The sequence below is a fragment of the Mycetomoellerius zeteki genome, unplaced genomic scaffold (assembly GCF_001594055.1).
Source record: "Mycetomoellerius zeteki isolate Tzet28-1 unplaced genomic scaffold, Tzet1.0 scaffold415, whole genome shotgun sequence".
In the NCBI taxonomy this organism is placed as follows: domain Eukaryota; kingdom Metazoa; phylum Arthropoda; class Insecta; order Hymenoptera; family Formicidae; genus Mycetomoellerius; species Mycetomoellerius zeteki.
The window spans coordinates 1,893,860-1,917,415 of NW_017257409.1; the positions used below are offsets into that span (position 1 = coordinate 1,893,860).

A 23,556-nucleotide genomic window follows, 5' to 3' on the forward strand; every position below is an offset into this window, starting at 1 on the left:
TACTTATTTTGTATCTTTTACTATGTTATTGTCACTTATCTGTATTTGAAATAACTGACTATGGCTACACTTTACATTTAGGCCGCGGTCTATACAATAGATGTTCTTGTTAATATCCTGTAGGTTAAACAAAGACACCTATCGTATAGATCGCGGACTAAGAGCACGGTGTAAACGTAGCCAATGTGGGTTTGATAGATTTGAAAATTCGTAAGTGAAGTTATCCGTATACGTCATGTCGATCGAAAAAAGCCAAGGAATAAAATCTTTCCATCATCCATAACCGAATCTAATAGTTGTCTCGCCTTGTGTACCAAATGGCAAAGACGAAAAATTCTTTAAACGGTCAGAAGATGAAATATATAGCATTTCAAAAGTCATTCAAATACATGGTTCTTTCGTTGCAAGTTGATCGATGGCGAACATCAGGTCGCCCATAGGCACCAACAAGTCTAACAGAGAAATGTGGGTGGACGATGAGGGTGAGAGGCGTGTGGGTGGCTTTTTCATTGATCGCATCTAGAAGAATTTTACTGAAGATGGACAAACTGAAGAAAAATTGACACGTGGTCCAATCGTTACAAAATGCAAACGTAGAAAGTACAAATTATCTCTTCGTATATTACGCAAAAAATTGATATCTTTGCCCAGCGAATTCAGATTTTAGGAAGAAACTACAATAGTCATGATACAGTTAATTACAATTAATGTATCAACATGGGGGGGGGAGGAAACTAAATTTCTTGTTTGATCTAACGTTTTGTATTTTATCGACTCGGCCTTCTATCCTACTGATGTGTTGCGACTTTAATTGCTTTTTAATTGCCCCGTCACTTAAACTTACCGCTTGCATTCCGCGATCCAATGCGATGTATTATACATGTATATGCACGTAGTACGCGTTTGGTATTTCACATAATAATCAAACACACGAACAAATTTCTACCAGTAGAACCGAATTTCTCGTCATGTTCCCAAGGTTACTTCAATTGAAGTCACTTTTATCTCTTTTTTAGAAGATATCTAGAGGAATTATTGCAAATTTTAAGTGAAAATAAAAATAATCACTTAAATAATGACAGTTCAATTTATATTTTTATTGTATAACAACTATTGATAACAATATAAAATCCTTGGTCAGTTAGTTTTCTGATGAATGATCCATTAATATAAATATTTATTATTTATGAAATTTAATTCCAAAAAATACATGCACATATATAGAATTGAAAAAACTTATTTGATGAAATTTCTGATTAGATTTGCTACATGTATAACACAGTTGAATTTGTTTATGAGAGCTTTATAAACAACAGTCGCATGTTTAGTTCTTTTTACAGCTCTGATATCAGTAAACTAAATCTTTTTTGAAACCTCTCGTTTTCCCAAGCTTTCACATAATCTTTCCCACAGTTGGAAAGTTAAGCCCGCGAGGCGTCCATCAAGCACTTCAAGTTACACGCACGACGTTAAAAGGGACAGGTAATTTAGTACGCGTTACAAAAGGACAAGACACTCGGTGCCGCACGATGCTCGATCAGGGATGTTAACCGATACCGGCCCGAGGTCAGATATTCGCGGATCTACGTCGCAATTCGAGTGGATTATTGCACGATGCCGAGGAGAATATATAGGTGCACGCCCACGTGTAAGTGCTATCAACCAGGCGATCATCGATCGATGATTACGTTTCCGCGAGTTAAATTTCGAAAAAACAGCAGCTCTATAGCAGCTCAAATCTCGAAATCAAAATTTGACTCCCTCGGATTATTAGAAGCCTGAAAATTAGTATGTTAGAATAATATGAATGTAAACGTTAATACAATTTTCGGCTTTATTTGATTTGAGAAATAGCACTGTGAATCATCTTTAAAGAAATTGACAATGTTCTAAGTTTAAATATAGAATTGTTTGCAATTACTACTTGCATGGATTAAAAAATATTAATATCAAAAGCTTAATTTAAAATGGATTAAAAATAACTATAATAGAATGCAGAAAGATACATTTTTAGCATTCTTCGCTGATATTTTCCACATAATTGCAAAAAATTAAAGGAATATTGGTCGTCTTGTCAAGTCCTAAAAAATTGAAAATAATTCTTGAACAAAAAAAAAATAAAAATGAACATATATGTATATTATACAATCAAAACTGATTGATACCGTTCGTATAATACGATATATCGAATTCTAATTTATAATGACGTTTCTTACTGTCTTACACATTAACACTCCTCGAAACAACAACCACGATGTAATCACGATGTCCAGAGCTTCTTTAACGAGCAAAGAAAAGACGTATGCTTCTCTTAGGGTGGTCGACGCCTGCTACGAGATAAATCGATTCTTTTACCCCTGCACATATCTTTATTTTGATCAACTGTTGCATTTTGCTTGCAAACATTCCTTCGATTATGAATTTTTTTCTTTAATTTTGTATAACAAATCAAACTAACTAAGACGCCTTATGAATCAAAAGAACTAAGAAAGAACATGGGCAATAAGAGTCAAGCGCGGAAGACGTTGCGCAAATAATACGACTATAAAGCGTAAAACTTCTTTATTTTACTAAACGCGCTTACATGTTTCGACTCATTTTTGAGCCTTCTTCAGAGACAACATAAACTCACATATATAAAATATAACAAATATTAACTTGTCATGGTGAGCTCCCCCGTATCGAGAATATAAACGCCAGAATTAAACCCAGATAAGAATAAAATAAAGAAAAAAGAAAAGAAATTTTGGAAATCTCGAAATAGAGAAAACGAAAAACTAATGTATTAGAAAATTTTGAAATTATAATTGATTATTTCGAAAGTTAGGAAGCTCACCATGGTCACAAGGCACCATATCGCAAATTTTTTTCTTTAAAATTAGTACGCATTACACACAATTTAAGAATGCTATTTTATAAATTTCTATCACTTTTCTATTAGAATTATCACAAGATGATATTAGTCAAAGTTTATTTATAATAATGAGAAATTTTAAACTCATTTAAAATTTAACGTCAGTTATTATTAATTGGAATTAATTAAATATTCTTCTTTATACAAATTATCTTATACAAATTATCTTATACAAATTATCTTATACAAATTATAAAATGGTAATTGGTACATATAAAAAAGAGTACATATACACGTGTGTATTAATGTACATCTTATATTTTATAATTCTATTTTTTAATTTTAATTTTGATTTTACTATATCAAAATTAAATTATAAAATATTTAAATAAAAAAATATGGTTATACATATAATGATTTATGATATTTGGATAAAGAAATATGTTGATTTAGTATCACGCACACGATATAAAATGTTTTAATGTACACGCGTTTATCTGCAGTTAAGTGATTACAAAGGCAGACAAAGCGTCGTATAATTGCGAGTACAAGATGCTCGTATATCAAAATCTTCACCAGACCAGTGGAAAGCACTCAGGGAAGATTGTTATCTGCTGCACAAGTTATATGCATCAACAAACGAGGGTTGCAGGCGATTCAAACTCGTACGAGTTGAACGCACAATGCAACCTATATATAATGCCACTTCACAATAAACATTTATATCATATTATTATTTCTAGTATTATTCGAAGTATCTCACAGCACATGATGTCACATGAAAAATAATTGAGTTATCTATCTAAAATAATTAAAAATCGATAGTGTTATATAAATATGTGTTATATACATATATAAAAATCTATAGATTTTCAGTTATATTTAATAAATTAAAAGCTCAGTAAATAATATGCTAATTGAATGCTGTTTAAATAACTAATGAAGTAATAAATACGCTTATCGCAAGCATGCGACGCGACGCGCATTATATACTGCAACCCACTAAACACCTACTGTAAAGTCTTTCGACGAAGAAAGAGCGTTTATCATGGTAAGTTAGATTTCACTTCTCAGCGTATTAGCATTTGCAAATTGTATGAGGGAAATCTATTCCTTTCTAGATGACAGCAGCACAGACTCCTTTTGGTTAAATAGTATATAATTCCTAGTCGCTAATGTCATGCATTGAATCCAGAATCAATGTTATCACACGCAATCTAGTTGGACAACGCAGTAGAAAGCATTAACTCTCCGTCATCCAGCAATTTTTATGACGCTCTATATAATGTCATTGTCACCTCCTATTTCATCTGCGAGATTTAACACATTTGTGAATGTATACTGACATATACATACCATATATGTATGTATATTGTAATTGTTAGCTACGTAAAATCCGCTAAAGGTCGCCTATTCATCGCGATGAAAATATAAATGAAAGTTAGCCGATATTTCAAAATATTTATTTATATATGAATGATGTACTTAATATAATTATATACTAAATATAAATTGTTATTTATTTGAATTTAAAAATTTTATATCTATTTTATAATAGATTATTATATTTTATTTTATTTACCGAAATATTTAATTCACATACACTTCCAATCCTTATATTTAATAATTATTATATAATTATTTTACGTCATATACAGATAACATTTAGAGTTACAAGTACAAGTACTTCACAGAAAAATTGAAAAATAAATAGACTGCATTTTTTTGCTTTTTAAATACTACTTTGGCGGTAACTTTGGATTGATTAGGCCGGAAAAATGAATGATGGATCGTGATCGATTCGAAGTATGATCGACCGCGGGGTTTCGTCCTAGTCCCCACTATTGGACTCATCAGTAAGGCAATGTAGTGGGACCTGCTTTAGACGCAGAGAAAGTATTAGATCGGGATCTTATTTAAACGGAATTTGTATAACTGGGGTGCTTACGAGAATCCGCGCGAGACCCGTGAGACCTCTGGTGGCGAGTCGCCACACTACAATAAATAGAAGATCAGAAAAAATACAATAACTCCAAAAAAAATTTTTTGTAATGAAGATGATTTTTCATAATAAAAAATGATAATGTTTATGTGTGAGAGCGGTGATCGAAAATCAATATTCTACACTTGAGAAACAAAAATGAATTCATGTGCCCTCTCCGAGAACGCGTGGTTCAGCTTGTTCGCTGCTGAGGTTACCGAGGTGAGATGAGAAAGAGAAAAGCAGAAGGAGCCGTCAGAAGACAGAGGTGGAGAGAACAAGATGTAGCGAATGTGCGATATATCGTCGAGAAAGAGAGAAGCGAACAAAGTGCATACCACATGCCATCATTTGTTCCTTGTCTGTACCGTCCTCGGTACTTCATTTCGATTCGTCATTATTTCCTCGCCTCATTTTGCGCTTTATTAACATGCGAGAGTAAAAAAAGAAGATATTTATAGCGTCTGAACAATTTTCTTGAAAACAGTCTCGCGCCGCGATTTAATGATATCGCCTTGTGACGTGTGACCTGAAAAATTGACATGATCATCATAAATTATTTCCTTCGAGTTAAATAACTTTTCAAATTTTTTTCTTTTCTAAAATACTTTTTTGCGATTTAGAAGATCTTCGCTTCTTTAATTATATGCATTAGATAAAAGTATATTAAAGAGTTAATTCAAACATAACGTGCTGTAAATGCCAGTGGCGTGAAAAGACGAAACAACAGGAAAAGGAAGAGTCATGATCGAGCGGGATAATGTGAATAAAACGCCACCGCGTCGACATAACGAAATCGAAAAATGGTGGTACATGAACGCGCGGAGACGTACCGCATCGTAGCCTTCAGGCCAGCCGCGCCACAGGGAGTGGAGGAACTTAACCGCAGACTCGAAAGCAATAAACCATAAAGCTATTAATGTTACGCCCTGGGATGGTTACGCCACGGTTATAACGTATACGCGAGACTTATACAACCCCGGCTCGGATGTATCCTTCTCGTCCTTCGTTCTCCGATCCCGCGACGAGGATCTATATACACGCGAGACCGGCCAGGATCGTAGTCAAACGACCGTGATGACAAAGCAATTCATTTTAAATCTCGACGACAGTCTAGTATTGCCCAACACTAGTCATGAATTAGAATACTTTCAATGTCACAATGATAAGACGCTTCAGAATTGACTGCCGCTTGAGCCACGAATTAAATTCGTTGGATGATTCTGAATTAAGCGTTTTAGAAGACTAGTTTGATCAAGGTTAGATTGGAATTGCTCTTCAGAAATGTTTAATATTTAAAATATGCCATAAGTAACATTTAAAATATAGTATATATACTATTATATTTAGAATATGGAAGACAATATTTAAAATATGGAAAATAACATATATCTATGTATATAATCTATCGATATCTACATAAATCTCTCATCTTAGAGCTCTCATAGTACAGTTCCACTTGAACATAGAAACCGAGAGGCTACAAATACATGGAAATTGCTTTATTTCAACGTAGTTTTCCATTTTAATCGCAAATTATTTTACATTATTTATGCAAAAAAGGTAATGAGTATCCATTGACAATGACTTTTGTTGAAGAATTATATGCTATTTTGTATAATAGTATGAAGTTCGTCTTTTGATTCATGAAATGGAGTCCATTAGTCTTCCGCTCGATAGTATCTGATTTTAAATTAATATTTCTTCTTTCAAATTTTTCAGTCTTCTATCTTTTTCTCTTCATTTCCAGTCCGCTTTTTACAGTAAAATTCATTATGAGATTTTATTTTCTCTTTTTTACTTACTAAATTCTTTTTTTGAAAAAAAAAACGAAAGATTTATTATATCTTTATACTTCTTATATTTTTAATTTTTCTTTAACCTTTACTATTCATTAAGTTAGACTATTTATTACTTCAGTTTTATCATGTTTTGTACAATCGTTTACTTTTATTTTTTACTTTTATAGTTTACTCATAGATTTTCTTCAAAATAATAAATTGCTCTCTCTCTCTCTCTCTCTCTCTCTCTCTCTCTCTCTCTCTCTCAACTTTTCTCTTTTTATTTCTACTCCGAAATCCTTTTTCACCTTGAATTCTCTTTTTCTTTTCTTCAAGCAGTTCGAACCAATAGTTATTTCGCGCGTTTACGATACCCGGATTTTATTTCGTCGAGCATTTAGCCGCAGGGCTCCGTTTTACAGGGGGGACAGAAAGAAAGAAGAAGGAAAGAGGGGCCTTAACACCCAGAAACGATTTTGATGGTGGGGATTGTGAGAGACTCGACAGTATCGATGTTTACGAGCTCAAATAAACGGCGCCGCTGCCGCCGTCGCCATCGACATGCGGTTATTTCATATTACTTTGGGACTTTAATGGAGAAGGAGGCATTTTAAAGTGCCGCATAAAAATCTCTCGATGCTCTCCTTCCAGAAGGTGGTCGAAGAACCATGTATGGCTCAGTGCAACGTACGTTATACTATTTTTGCGTTCACAAAAGAAGCCTCACCGCGGGATTTCGGTGTCACGTCCTACCGGCACTTGTTTCTTCACATCCTACGTCTTCCTTACCTCTCATATTTCGTGATTTTTGTTAAATTTATCATTCGTATTTAAATTTGTATTTGTGAGTTTAAATTTCTCTTTCGTTGCCATTCTCTTTGTATAACTGTTAGGCATAAACATCTTTATAACATGCGAAAAAGCTTCTACAGTATGCGCCAAAAAAAATGCGATCTCTTTTAATCACTATTATGTTTGCTGAGTGTAACACAATAACGTAGTGATTGCAATTAAAGGAAATCATATCGAATAAATATTTGGTAGAAGGACAAAATATTTATAACACAAAATATTTATGTATCATCAAATTTACCCCGTCCACTCACTTTATTTAACTAAACCGACAACTGAAGTGTTAGTTGTGAGAGTCGCATTTTTTTTGGCGCATACTTTATGTTAATATATGTATACTGGAATTCTTTTGAAGTATAAATTAAATTAAGAATCTATATCTCTTTTTTCTTTCATATTGTTCTTAATTTTTTATAAATAGCTGTTCGTGGCTAAATTTTTTTTCTAAGCGATTGAGAGTAATAAAATTAATATCTTAACTACGACTATATATTACTTCTAATACCAAACTACAATAACCACTTGCAGTTCTAGAGATTGGGTTTCCTACGAACTTTGTTAGATAATGGAGAAGAAGGTGATATTCGCGCCACGCCCGTAATCAATATCACCGCCATTGTCTTGAACTGCGATGCAGGCGTCGTAAATTTGGCAGAATGTTAATTCTACGCGCGAGAACAAACGGCTCTCGCCGGCAATTTTCGCAGCCCCGCCGTCGGGGATAATCACCACGTTTCTGCCGAGGTGTATCCCAGCCCAAGGATCTAATGATGAATTTCGTGCTGCGCGGGTGAGCAAGCCTCGGAGGTTGGAAAACAAGAACGAGGAACGTGTCGGCCCACCGACCTTAACCGACACTTCTCGGCGAACTTCCACTTTCTTCCTGTCTAAACGTCCGTGCAGCTATCACACTTGTGGTGTTCCTTTTTATCGGACCACCTTCCACTAAGCACGCCAGAGCGCTCGTAAGTTCTTCTCGACGTGTCGGTTCGAGTCGCTTTACATTTCGGTCTAGGTCATAATTCGTTTACCGGATAACATCTGTCGACTACAATTAGCTCTAAAAATATCAGTCACGCAATACATTAATTTTTTTTAAGCAATGACAATTACATATAAACATAAAATTATATAAGATACAAACTTAGACTTATTTTCAATTCGCTTATTTATGATTTACTATTTGAAAAAATTCTAATCATATTCTAAACGTAATCGAAACGTTGTAAACTTTATAAACCTAAAAAAAGAACAAAAAACTTGGCTTTGTTATAAAATAGTAAGCGATCGACGAGTAGGAATATACATAGAGAGAATATCGTTGCTGAAAAGAAATCATCGGCACTTCCAATGAACACAAGTCGCTCTTTATGTGTTTTCTTACATATTCTCATTTCATATAATAACATCAAGAATGATAACATAAGCATCTGTTTTTGTTAATTAATATTCTAGTTTCTAGTAGATATATGAATTTGAAACATAACAGCATTTTCTATGAAAAATGTATCAAAACAAAAATCCTTCTTATTTATCAATTCATAAATCTTTTTATTTTTTATATTTTTCTCTTTTTATTCGATGAATTATTGGACAGATATTTCAACATATACTCACAGAAAATCTGATAGATCTCATCATCGGTACGCTTTAGTATCCATTACTATTCTATGATGTAAACTATGAAAAAAAGTTTTATTTGTTAACAAAAATCTCTCGATGTTATATGATAAATCTTTACAACGGTAGTCCTCCTTCGACGAAAAAAATCGTAGGACAAGTATCGACAAATATTTACCATACCTCTTCATCATGACGATCAAGTCGTTCATCTTCCGTGCGACTCGAGTTGTGGGACACGGGGTAGGACAGAAAACCTGCGTGATCCCATCGCCAATGCAGATCCACGTTCGGTCTGCATTCTCGAGGATCCTGGCGCCATGCCACAGTACGTGCATTTGGTATCCCGCGACTCTCAGTAGCATCTGGTCGATACAAATACATAGGTACTCGGGTTCGCGTTTGTTCCGCCGGTTCTTTCCCTCCTTTGGTCCACGATCTCCGACATTGTCGGCAACGACTATGAATCTTCTTCTGCAGTACATCCCCCCGGGTACCTCGCGCAAGAAGGACGACCTTACCGCGCAATTATTTTCGCATGATTCCGATCGCTGGTCAGATTAAGACCGCCCTTTCGATACCGCGTGCCGATCGCGGCTGCTCGTTTGCGAACTGTCCACGAGGATGCGAGTGCGATTTAAGTTGCGAGCAAAACCAAATTCCGGGAGAGCGAACGTGTCACTATGCTCTCCACAGCGGTGATTATTTCTTTGCTTCGCAAGGAATTTGCGCGAAGCTATCTAATAAAACCTTGGGCTCTTTTCTATATGAACGTTTTTACGTGCCAAGGAGAATTTACTTGTTCGGTTAATTTCTATATTACATTCTTTGCGATATTTATGATTATGTCATAATTATTGAAAATTATTGTAGGAACAATAATACTTAATAAGACTGCATATTTCTTCAAAGTGTCTTGATTTTTTATTATGGGTGTTATTTTAAATAATACGTGCAGAAATAAAATGAATGATAAAAGAGGTTTACTCTTTAAAAAAGTATATTTTTTTACGAAAAAACAATATTTAAAAAATTATAAAAAGTATTTTTAATTATTTTAAATATTTTATTTTTTATCCAGAATTCTTTTTATAATTATTTTTAGTAAAATAAGTATAAAATAAGGGTTCAGAGATTTTTACATGTAATAAGTAGAGAAGAAGGTGGTATTATGGCACCTCAGTTACATTTTACACAATAACTTTGTTAATAATCAATATTTAAGTTTAAAATTTGACAATTACATTCGTTAAAATGTTGAATCGATTGTGGGCTCAAAATTACGAAATATTTATTACTTAGGATACTATTAACAAAAATGTAACGACATTGCATAATGACTCGAAGAAAAAAATGGGTGGTAATGTGGCCTTCCATAAAAATAGTCTTAAAATATTAGTTTTATTTAGAAAACAGTATTTGGTTACAAATTAACAAAAAAGTAAAACATTTTAAAATGTATGTATATACATTCACATGAATGTATATACATTCAAATGAATGTTAAAAAGAATTTCTTAAATTTATTTTATTTTATATATAAAAGTAATTTATGCGGATATTTTTTAATGTTAATATTAATTCTTGCGGATGTACAAATAAACGACCATTTTTGCCAAAAATACAAGCTACTTTGTGGCTTACACGAAAATAAAATTCCTTGCTTTGTTCTGTAAACCACAAACGTTTGTCATAATTTATACACGAAGAATACATACAGTGCCTTTGTATGCGTCATTTAAACACTCAATTCACAGTCAACTCAAGAACGTAATTGCACAACGAAATCACGGCGGCGCGTGTACTGCATTTTATAAAGGTAGTTCGCCCACCAATATAACACGCTTCATACATAAAACACTATCTATAGATCGCGGGAATATCTCTTGACTGTAGGTGGTATCTATACGAACTATCGTAATGGGAAATTAATTACATGTGGTTTCTATATACAGAAAATCCGCATCTAATCTCAATATTTGGCTTCAATCTGAACCGTTATTCGAATTGCTTAATAAACTTACTGTGTTAAACTATATATACACTTAGAAGATATTGTTGTATGCAATTTATAATACATATTGATGAACAAATACCGTTAGATCATTATTTATAGCCTGCGTTTGAGGGCCGCGCTATTAGCGTTTGTGTCATTCTATCTTTATCATTCATTAGACATACAATAAGGATAGAATCGTGTAATAACATTGACGCCATTCCTTGAATACAGCCATAGCTTCAATATTAATTTGAACATGGAATATTTACATAATACTTATATAATGATAAATTATGGTAGCAATTAAAAATAGATATTAAACTAAAGAATAATATATAACAAGTATGTATATATATTTATTTTTTATATCATTATATTAAATGATATAATTAAAATATAATTATATTACTATTACTATTATTAAGATTTTTTTTCTAAATTTTTTATAATTTTAATGAATTAAGAGAAAAATAATAAAAAGAGCAATAATTGATGTAATAATAATCTTTTTATATTTTATTATATGTACAACTTAACGTTTACACGGATTTGCACATGTAATTTATATATGTTAATTACTTTGCTTGTAGTTTGCATCGGTACAAATGGCCGTCTCTCCGTACCGTCCAACAAACTACATCACTACCGGAATCTTCGAGACCGGTACACCAACTGTACTTACGTCGATGGCAACCTGGAGATCACATGGCTCCAGAACAATACCTTCGACCTCAGCTTCCTCCAGCACATACGAGAGGTCACCGGTTACGTGCTCATCAGTCACGTCGACGTGCGCAGGTTCGTCCTCCCGAGCCTACAGATCATCCGTGGCAGGACTCTTTTCAAACTCAATATACACGACCACGAATTCGCCCTCTTCGTTACGATGTGTCAGATGCACAACTTGGAGATGCCATCCCTTAGGGGTACGTTATTTACCTCATATTTTATTAATATCTCTTATATCTTAGACTTAGACGTTATTCGAATTGACATGACTAGATTGAAGTTCAAACAATAAACGATATATTTCTATAAAAGATATTTCTGAATATTTATTTAGTTATAAATAAAACCAATAATTTATACTTAATTTTATTTACATTTATAATTTATAATTTATTGTCTTACATATATAAATAAACAAAAACACAAAGTTACATGTAACTTGTGTTCACTGGGAATTTGATATTTCTTAATGAATTACCATTTAAAAATAATGCTGTCGATCGAACGATTAAATGTGAAATTTAAGACAAATACTATTATCCTATTGCAATAATATCTAACTTTCCGCGATTGATTTCGTCATAGATATACTCAATGGGAGCGTGGGCATGTACAACAACTACAATCTCTGCCACATCAAGACTATCAATTGGGAGGAAATAATCACAGGCCAAGGAGGACGATACTTTTACGTGTATAATTTTACAACACCGGAACGCGGATGTGCAGCATGCGATGAGAGTTGTGAGCAGGGCTGCTGGGGCGAAGGTCCGGAGAATTGTCAAAAGTTCTCGAAAACAAACTGTTCGCCTCAGTGCTGGCAGGGCAGGTGCTTCGGTCCTAATCCACGCGAATGTTGCCATCTTTTTTGCGCGGGTGGTTGTACCGGTCCCAAACAGAGCGACTGCCTTGCCTGTAAGAATTTCTTCGACGATGGCGTGTGCACACAAGAATGTCCGCCTATGCAAAAGTAAGTCACATTATATATTTATATATCTTTAATATAAAACTGATAAAAAATGCTGTAGAAATTATTATAATTTATAATACGTAGCAATTTGTTAACACAATTTATGGAACAAATAATATTCTTTTAAATTTTTCTAAATAATAAATTGATATGAAAAAACTGAGATAAAGTTTGCTTATAGCGCAGATTATTTATATGATAAAATTAATAAGAAAATATATTAATATTTTAATTTTAATTTTTTTAGATATAATCCAACAACATATTCATGGGAAGCCAATCCGGGCGGAAAGTACGCATACGGAGCGACTTGCGTAAGACGATGTCCAGAACATCTCTTAAAGGACAACGGTGCATGCGTGAGATCCTGTCCACCGAAGAAGAAAGCGGTGAATGGCGAATGTGTTCCCTGTGACGGTCCTTGTCCAAAAACCTGCAAGGGCGTGGAGAAAGTGCATTCCGGTAATATTGATACCTTCAAGGATTGTACCATCATCGAAGGATCCATCACGATTCTGGATCAGAGTTTCGAAGGTTTTCAACATGTTTTTCCAAACTATTCATTCGGCAAACGATACGACAAGATGCATCCTGATGAATTAGAAGTCTTCAAAACATTAAAAGAGATTACGGGTTACCTTAATATTCAAGGAGATCATGAAGATTTCAAGAACCTTTCGTATTTTCGGAACATCGAGGTGATTGGAGGAAGAACACTCACGGAATATTTTGCGTCGTTATACATCGTCAAGACTTCTCTGATATCCTTCGGTCTTAGTTCCTTGAAGAAGATTTATTCCGGCTCGATCGCTATTCTGGAGAACAAAAATCTATGTTACGCAGAAAGCATCAATTGGAACAGAATTAAGAAATCATCCGAACATGAAAGTCTCTTATCAAATAATCGAAACGAGACCGAATGCAGTAAGTATAATAAAGAGATAAATATGCAAGTCTAGTTTCTCTTAATTTAAAACACAATTCTTCATTATAGACAGGTATTATGAATGTATTAAATTTTGTGTTTGTGATGGCATATTCATTATAATAAATTTTATATTTTGTGTGCTATTATTTTTATTTTTTGAAGAATAAATTAAAAATATTATTAATAATATTATTACATTATTTGACAGCATTTATTTAACATTATGACACTAGATCAATATGAGAATAACACAAATACTTAAATGAAAAAGTATCTTATACGGTCGAAAGTGGATTTTAGTGTCTAATAATATTTTAGCATTACTTTTTTAATACCATTTCTCCAGTTCTGCAAATTATACACCTATTACTATCAATCTTGAAACGTAATCTTGAACTAAAGCTGGAATAATAATATCACAAATTAAATTGATAATCTGTTTCAATAATACTGATACTAATGAGTATCTTTAGAACACCACAAAGAATTTATTGCGAATATTCTGAGTATAGTGATTTTTTCTCAAATCCGAATTAAAACGTTTACGACACGATTGTTCCAATGTATACATTATATTACATAATAATTCATGCACCGATAACTGTATCGACTTTCGTAGGCTTTCTTTCTAATTTGTGAATTATTATTTTAGAACCTTACTTACTTTGAATATTATTTGAATTGCAGTTGAGGATGGCCTCATATGTGACGAGCAATGTTCAAACGAAGGATGTTGGGGACCGGGACCATCACAATGTTTGTCGTGTAAGAACGTTATTCTAGGGAACGACTGTCTTCAAGATTGCAATGCGCCAGGGTAAGTTAACAAATATAGAATTATAATATGAAGTTGAAAATTTCAATAATACGACTTCTGTCCAATCGAAACTGCTCCCCTAGATCATGGATTGAAGGTAAATCGAAAATCTTCCGCGGGAACTTAAGCCATTTTTTTTTTCATCATTATCCATCTCGTAAGCAAGTTACGTGTGTATTATGCAGCACGTGCATTCTCATCGTAACCGCTTTAATTCGCATTTGTATTAAAAGAACGAATGGCATGAGTGACAAACAATCTGAACATTAATTGTATTTAAATGATTTTTTACGTGTGCTGTTATTATTTTCGTTAATTTTTTATGCTTTATTTTTTTCCGTTATTCTAATCTTGTTCGTTTGCTTTCGATTTTACGTATTACTTCCTTATGTGACATTTCAATGTCGATTAATAATTGATTACGATTGTGTTATCAGAATTTATCAAGCGGACAATAAAACCTGTAAGATGTGTCACGAAGAATGCGACACATCTTATAGTTCCTGTACCGGTCCTAATGCCGACCAATGCATTAAGTGCAAACACGTGCGAGATGGACCATTCTGTGTGCCAGAGTGCCCATCCTCGAAGTACAACGACAACGGCCAATGTAAACAGTGCCACGAGAATTGCGTAGGCGGTTGCAAGGGACCGGAAAACAATATAGGTGCCAACGGATGTCATAGTTGCGAAAAGGCAATTATGAACGACGAAGTACCAGAGAGATGTTTGCAGAAGAGGGAGCCGTGTCCCGATGGTAAGTCATGCGATAACATTTTTTCGTAATTTTTGTATTAACATATGAATATTTTATAATATCTTGTAACGGAAAAAAATGTTAAAAATATATATATACTAATTGTAAGTGTAAATATATGTATTGAAAACGTTATTTCATTTGGTCTATAATTGTTCAAAAATAATAGTGAATATTACTGTCACAGAGTATAGTTGAAAATAATGAATTCAGTGATTTTATCATTACAATATATTTTTGTAACAACACGATAATATTTACATAGTTTTTCATAGTTTGTTATGAGAAATATTTATGTCATGTATATAAAAAACATTTATATTATGAAATTTGCAGGACATTATTACGAGTGGGTTGATCAGTTGGAGCAAGGTCTTTTAAAACCTCTTGCCGGAAAAGCTGTCTGTCGCAAGTGTCACCCACGTTGCAAAAAATGCACAGGATACGGCTTCCACGAGCAAGTGTGTCAACAATGCACCAAGTATAAGAAAGGAGAACAATGCGAAGATGAATGCCCTGCTGATCATTTCGCAGACGCTGACACGCAGCAATGTATATCGTGTTTCGGAGAGTGTCGAGGATGCTTTGGACCAAGCTCTAATCAGTGTTACAAATGCCGGAATTATAAAATTTATATTGTACGTAGGCGATAATATATTACAAATATAATCTTATTTACTAAATGCGTAAAGTACATAATCATATACATACACATATATATATGTATACATATATATACTCTCTATAGAATCAGTGAATAGTTACTAATTACCCAGTGGCATATTTGGCACTGATAATCAGTGAAGCTCAAATAAAAAAGGAAGAATATTTGAGCATTGTATAACTAAAATTCTAATATCTACATATTAATTTCAATCTTCCAATATACCATATTTATTGAGTGCATTCAGTACTACGACCGCTCATTGAGCGCTCAGTGAGCTCTTGAATCTGTTTGGTCTATATTTTTAGTTCTAACGGAATATGCCAACAGGATGCAAGCGCTCACTGAGCGCTCAGTGGCTACGTTTACACCGTGCATTTAGGCCACAGCCTATACAAAAATGTCCTTGTTTATCTTGTAGGTTAAACAAAGACACTTATTGTATAGGTCGCGGACTAAGCGCACGGTGTAAACGTAGCCAATGAGCGGTTGTAGTATTGAATGCACCCATTGAATTTATGCACTAAACAAGGTTGGTTAGATCACATAGTAAAGATCTAGGTTAGGGTTATATCTCATATTTCATTCACTGCAGATTATCAGTGGCATACTTGGCACTGATATCAGTGATTATCCACTGATTCAGATTTAGAGACTTAATAAGTATTGCTTATAATAACATACGTTGTATGTGTATAAATCTTTATACTAATTAATTTTATAATTTATATATTCAGGACAGGATAGACGACTCTGATGATAATACAACAACCTTTAATTGCACGGAAACTTGTCCACCAGAATATCCTCACAAGATCTTTCCTCCTGACAGTGAGCCGTACTGCTCCGTAGAAACTATAGGCCTCGGTTATCAAATGGAAAACGATTTTCATCCAGCAGTTTGGGGTGGCATTGGGATCTTATTAGTAGTGTTTATTATTATCATCATTATTTTACTGTATTTATGGCGAATAAGAACGAAAGCTAAAGAGAATACAGTTAAGATGACGATGGCTTTAACTGGTTTGGACGACAATGAACCGCTTCGACCGACAGGTGTGAAACCAAATCTCGCTAAACTACGAATCATCAAGGAAGAAGAGATGAGAAAGGGCGGTATATTAGGTTATGGTGCTTTCGGTAATGTATACAAAGGCGTCTGGGTACCCGAAGGGGAGAATGTAAAGATCCCAGTTGCTATAAAGGTTCTTCACGATGGTACGGGTGCAAACACATCCAAAGAATTTCTTGACGAGGCTTACATTATGGCTAGTGTTGAACATCCGAATTTACTGCAATTACTTGCAGTATGCATGACGTCGCAGATGATGTTAGTGACTCAGCTGATGCCTTTAGGCTGTCTGCTGGATTTTGTGCGCAGGTATAAGGATAAAATCGGTTCGAAACCATTGTTAAATTGGTGCACGCAAATTGCGAGAGGTATGGCCTACCTGGAAGAGAGAAGATTAGTTCATCGAGATTTGGCAGCGCGAAATGTCCTCGTTCAAACTCCAAATTGCGTGAAAATCACTGATTTTGGTCTTGCTAAATTATTAGATATTAACGAGGAACAATATAAAGCTGCAGGTGGGAAGATGCCAATCAAGTGGTTGGCACTAGAATGCATTCAGCATAGAGTATTTAATCATAAATCAGATGTATGGGCCTTTGGGGTGACCATTTGGGAGGTCCTCACCTATGGTGGTAGACCGTACGAAAATGTTTCTGCTCGAAATGTGCCCGAATTATTAGAAAAGGGCGAAAGATTACCACAACCTGCAATTTGCACGATTGATGTATATATGATTATGATTAAATGTTGGATGCTTGATGCTGAATCCAGGCCTAGTTTCAAAGAACTGGCAGAGGATTTCGCAAAAATGTCCAGAGATCCTGGTCGATATCTTGCCATTAAAGGAGATAAGTACATGAGACTGCCTTCGTATACACTACAGGTAATTAATATTTATTCATATGTAAAATATATTTTTTATTACTGAGGATAATTATATTGATATCAGTTAATTAAATTTATATAGTCAGTTTCATTAGCATAATAATTGCATCATAATTATCAATAACGTTTCAAATTATTTATATCAATTTTTGTATATTTTTATACAATTCAAATTAATGAAGATATATTAAATAGCGGATCTCAGTAATAATCTAATCAATTTTTAATTATTAACATAATAAAATTAGAACATTCCTAACATATCTTTATAATATAATCTTTTTATTAACATACTTTTTTATAGTAATTATAAAACAATTTTAATAATATGGTTTAGCATTGTCTCGACTATTAATAATTTGCAGGACGAAAAAGAAATGATACGAAATCTTGCATCAGCGATGGATGGTCCTGAAACTCTGTTAGATGCTGGTGAGTATCTACAACCTAAGTCGCGGGCTCCACTTCCGCCCACAATTTCTGCATCAAGTACTTCCGGTTCGCCGCCGAATACACCGATAAAATCGTGTTGGCCAAACGGTAAGCCACTCGCTGCTGATTCTCCGACGCCACAAAATCAGCAAAACTGGGACAGAGAACTCTTGAGGTATGGAAATCATGAGAGTGGAAACGCGTCGCACGAGGCCGGCAATTCTGGTCAGCACGCGCATTACGCACATCCCAATGGTCACTGTGGACACGTAGCAGGGTCAGATAGCTCGAGTTCAAGATATTGTTCGGATCCATTGAAGATGGTCGGTGTTAGAGGTAAGCAAAGCTGTTATTTGCTTAAAAAATTGAATGAAATCTCTCTAGTTGTGACAGAGATTGATATTGAATCAAATGAACATCAAGGAATGAATTATTTATTTAATAATTGTTTTAATATTTATTATTTAATAATGCAATTAAATTGGGAATTACAGATTGCGATGTGACGGATGATTGTTTCAATACGAACGTCGTGCAACAGCAAGCTCAAGTTGGAAACTTGAAACTAGATTTGCCAATAGATGAAAATGATTATCTCGTGCCGACGCCACAACTATCAGTCAATGCGACGCAATATATAGATCTCATTGGGGACTCTAAGCCAACAGGTGAGTAGAAACTAAATTTATTATTATTTTTAGTAACTTTATCTATATTGTGTAATAGATATGCGTAGCAATTTTATCGATATTAAAAATAGATACATTAAACTTTGCTTTTAAAAGTTCTTTCAATATATTAATTTGTATTTTTATGTATACATAATTTTACGTATAATTGCTAATTTATATATATATATATATATATGTGTGTGTGTGTGTATATCTGCTTTTTATTAAACGAAATTATTTTTATTTTATCCAGAATCCGAAACAAAGCGATTGAACAATGGTTTCCGAAAATATCCAGACTTTCTAGCGATTCAAGGGAAGACGTCACTAGACAATCCGGAATATATAATGTCACAGGACGAAGGTCCGCTCACGCCACAGACTTTGGGTATTCCTACACCGGACTTGGAGAAAGTCCTGTCAAATGGTACCTTCGGATCTCAAATTAGGCAACGAAGTTCCGAAGAAGAATCGGATCACGAATATTACAATGATTTTGATCGATTGGAACGGGAATTGCAACCGTTGAAACCTTTTAGAAAGAACGAAACGACGGTGTGATTTTAGTGATGCTATCGAAATTGCGAAAATAATTCAAAATTCTGATAGAATCAGGAATAATCATATTGATGAAATCTTTCCTGGGATAAAAGATGAATCTTGAAAGGAAAGAAAGCATTTGAATGCTTTATTATTAACGCATCGTTTGACAGCGTCGCAATTACTCAATTTCCGAGTACAGGACACATTGTACTTATAAAGGACACTTCACTCAAGTGCCGCGCTCGATTGTGATTAGACATAAGCTAGAGACTCGGGCGTATTACGAAATATAAATAAAACGAAGGAAACTATATAATGACGTAATGAAAATGAAAATCGTGCGATGATGATATTCGCGAACAAGTAGTGCAAAGATATTCTTAATGTGCCATTTGTGGCTTGTAAATAAATTACTTTTCGTACTAGTTTTCGAGGATATAAGAAGTATTCTAGAACTTAATTCGCAATGACAGCGTCAATATTGTCTTTGCTTAACAGTTCTTCTTCAGGCCTGTATTAAATTTTTGACCTTGCAAACGAAATATATAGTCCTTATACATATAAAATGGTTGAAAATGTAGAAAACAACACATAAATAACTTTATTTCTTTGACTAAATCTGTTCTACATTTCTTTATAATAATGACTATGTATTATTACGATCCAATTTCTTTGAAATTACGTAGATCTTCATAGACTTTATAAACTTAAATCAGTCTTTTCTCATTACTCACTTTTATAAAGATATCTATGCACCCTAAAAGCTACTCATTTAGCACAGATCATTCCGTACAGTAACATCGCATTGTAGTAATGTTACAAGCTTCTGCGCTATAGGTAATGTTCAATGATGATATACATTTTTCAATAAACTCTTAAAAATATATATATGCGGATCAAATTTTACGTAATCAAATTTTATAATTGAAAAATTATATCGCAAAGTATCAAAAAATTAAAGTTGTCCACAGCGATCATTCGAACTTTGAAGAGATTCATCGGTCGTTGTTGAAACTTTAATGGCAAAAATGGTTTTAGATATTTTTGAGCGGAATACTTGAAATATATCATGAAATCGCTCAATTCATTTTACATTACATACATGCTATTTTAATATTTTTTATTTTATTTCTTTTCTTAAATACAGAACAAACTAGTTAATGACATTTTACATCATTAAATAATAAACTTCTTATGTCCTTTTGTAACAAACGTAAATTCAAATGTACTGTTAATTAAAAATATAATTTTAACATTAACAAAGATTTATAATATTTCAAATGTAGAATATAACGATTTATGTATATTCGAAATGGCAATGTTTTTTAAATTTTATTTATGTTTGATATACACTTTTGTTAGAAGTTAATTAATGTTTTTCAAGATGTTTTAGTATTTGTAAAGTGTTCCGCTTAGAAAGATAAAAATTAAGCGGTCCCGCTACAAAGACCAGCTTGCAACAACGTTCCATGATATAAATCTGATTAATGATAGTCTTTGTTTTAATCTGCTTTATAGATCATAATGCGGAAGTAGACAAAGAAGAAATCAGTTATTTGTCGCTCAAACTGTTAGACGTTAGGGCAATCGGGTCCAAATATTTGTGCGGTAAACCGCTGACTGTGATATGAATTATTTTACTTTCTTCTGAGGACTTGAAAATCGCAATGATTAACACTTTCCCTTTCTCTGCAATAAGTGACGACAGCGAAACTACATTGTCCTATTTTACTGCCGAAGATGAATTTGCCTTGCGTTGGGAGGAACGCGACTCTACTTAAAAATAGAGGAACAAAGAGACTCAAAGTGTTTTTCTTTTCCTCTCATGCCATCATCTTGTAGTGAATCAGTAAAAATTGGCTTTGGGATGGGAATTGTCAATTATTTTCAATTTTTATATATGAAAAATACGATTTGTACATAGTTTAGTTACTAAGTAAACGGAAATCTCTACAAATGTAAAAAACTGAGAGCAGTCGAACGAAATCAGTAATTATATGTCACCAGGATACGGCGATCCGTAATATAACCACACCAAGTAACAGTATGACAGTAACAGTAGGACGTGCCATGTTGTACAGAAAAAAAGAAAAAATATGATAGAGCAAATTTTATAACGTAAAATGAATCTTTATTTAATAAATTTGCGGGAACTCTGTTCTACGAGCCTTGCATTTGCTATAGATAAGCAGGAACGTGCACGAGATTGACGATTTTTTATGGAAGTATTTTTGACATCTTATAATCAATACAACCATCATTTTATGACTTGGAGGAAAAATGATGATATTACATTATAATTATATAATTTTTTCAGTTAGTCACATTCCATACAGCATAGATCATTCCAACAGCATTGCAATATTCTAATAACATTGCAATAACATTGCAACGTTGCAGCAATGTTGTTGTAAGCTTCAGTGTTGTGTAAAACATTGGTAACTTCGTTTCTCTAATTATGATATTTTTTTCATAATATTATAATATTATTTTATAAAACAATCAAAGTCATCCAAAAAATAAAAGAAAGAAAATATATCGGATTCAAAGTATCTACTCCTACATTTTCAAATCGTTTAATAACATTGATATTACCTGTAGTATCAGTATTTTTTATATGTAGGCAATCAATGTTATTCTCAAATAAAGAATAAGGAATGAACGTTTCAATATAAAATATATTCGTTTTCCGTGTATGTGACATTGAAAACACGTTATTGATCATCCATTACCACGAAGTATTTGCATATTTTCCTTATCGTGATCGTATTCTATGATGATTAAAATAAAGCCGGAGGTATTGTATTTGCAAAACAATGCTTGCAAGAAACGAAGTATTATATGTATACAGATTTTCAATCTCGCTGCATCCCGTGCAGTATCTTACACGTAATAATGTAGCCAATACGTATCGTGTACATTGTGTTAAGTGTTACTAATTATTATTATTGTAAGATTCTTTTTGTAATATATCATTCATCGCGACGCATTACTCGTCGCACGAGGAAAGACTCGTGATTTTTCTTGCGCGGATCAAGAAAATGTCTTTCCATTTTCCTCACTCTCGCACATTTGATTTAATCTTATACTATATATGTAAATTGAATTGCGACTGAGCGTGTTAAAATTAGAAAGTGTACAGTGTAATCGAACGTTATGTAATTTTCGAGGAGTTGCATTTGCCATTCGGTTGTGGACATAGAATTTATAGATCTTTATTGTATCATTATATATCATAAAAATTTATTGTAATAAAGAACAATCATTCTTACCGTTTGTCATTTTCTTTAATCTTAATAATTCAATGTTGTGTAAATTATGAATATTTCTCAAGAACATTTTTCAGGATGCAGTATTTCAATGTATATACGCATAAGGAAAATTTATAACGGAAAAAGATTATGTTTCTGTCGAATACTTTCCTTATTAAATTCTTAGAATTGTTCTTGCGCACAAATATTATTTTTATAAAAGATACAATCTGTATGCCCCCCTCCCCAAATAATCCTAAAATAAAAATGTATACATATATTACATATATTTAAAGTATCGATTATAAAATTAATTTTTTGTTTTACCAAATGCTATATCTATTCTGTCCTTTATTTATTTGATTCTTATGCATGTTCTATGTTTACTTCTTACACTTGTATATGTATTCAAAAAAACATGTAAAATCAAATCAAATTTTATTGTCATTCTTTAATGTGATATTGACTATTCTTACTGTAGTTATATTTCTATTGTAGGCTGTACTTACGTAGGCTGCTGGAAAAGTTTCTACGAACAACTTTTGTTGGTTTCGGTTCATTTTGAAATACTCAAACAGTGGATTGTTGTTTACTTTCGGGCTCATACGAATAGATCCATGTTTCGTCCCCAGTAACGATGTTGTAGATCAAATTTGACTGACCTCGGTTAAATTTCTTGAGCATTTCTTTGCTCCATTTAACACGAGCCTGTTTTTGAGCTTCGGTCAAATTGTGTGGGATCCAACGACT

General features: G+C 33.4%; 1 protein-coding gene across 3 annotated transcripts in view; it reads left to right on the forward strand.

Annotated features, from left to right (window-relative positions):
- The window catches only part of Egfr (epidermal growth factor receptor), a 156,169-nt gene extending 136,064 nt beyond the window's left edge, over window positions 1-20,105 (forward strand). For 2 of the 3 annotated variants that reach the window (XM_018453915.1, XM_018453914.1), the window contains 10 exons: window positions 11,678-12,013; window positions 12,402-12,786; window positions 13,034-13,710; window positions 14,402-14,531; window positions 14,969-15,288; window positions 15,625-15,926; window positions 16,690-17,907; window positions 18,275-18,677; window positions 18,836-19,009; window positions 19,266-20,105. In XM_018453915.1, coding sequence (XP_018309417.1) covers window positions 11,678-12,013; window positions 12,402-12,786; window positions 13,034-13,710; window positions 14,402-14,531; window positions 14,969-15,288; window positions 15,625-15,926; window positions 16,690-17,907; window positions 18,275-18,677; window positions 18,836-19,009; window positions 19,266-19,573 — 4,253 coding nt within the window. In that variant the 3' untranslated portion in view covers window positions 19,574-20,105. Of the gene's footprint in view, window positions 1-5,098; window positions 5,104-11,677; window positions 12,014-12,401; window positions 12,787-13,033; window positions 13,711-14,401; window positions 14,532-14,968; window positions 15,289-15,624; window positions 15,927-16,689; window positions 17,908-18,274; window positions 18,678-18,835; window positions 19,010-19,265 lie in introns of those variants that run through there. The other variant, XM_018453916.1, reaches the window with a different exon arrangement.
- Window positions 20,106-23,556: the final 3,451 nt, after the last annotated feature.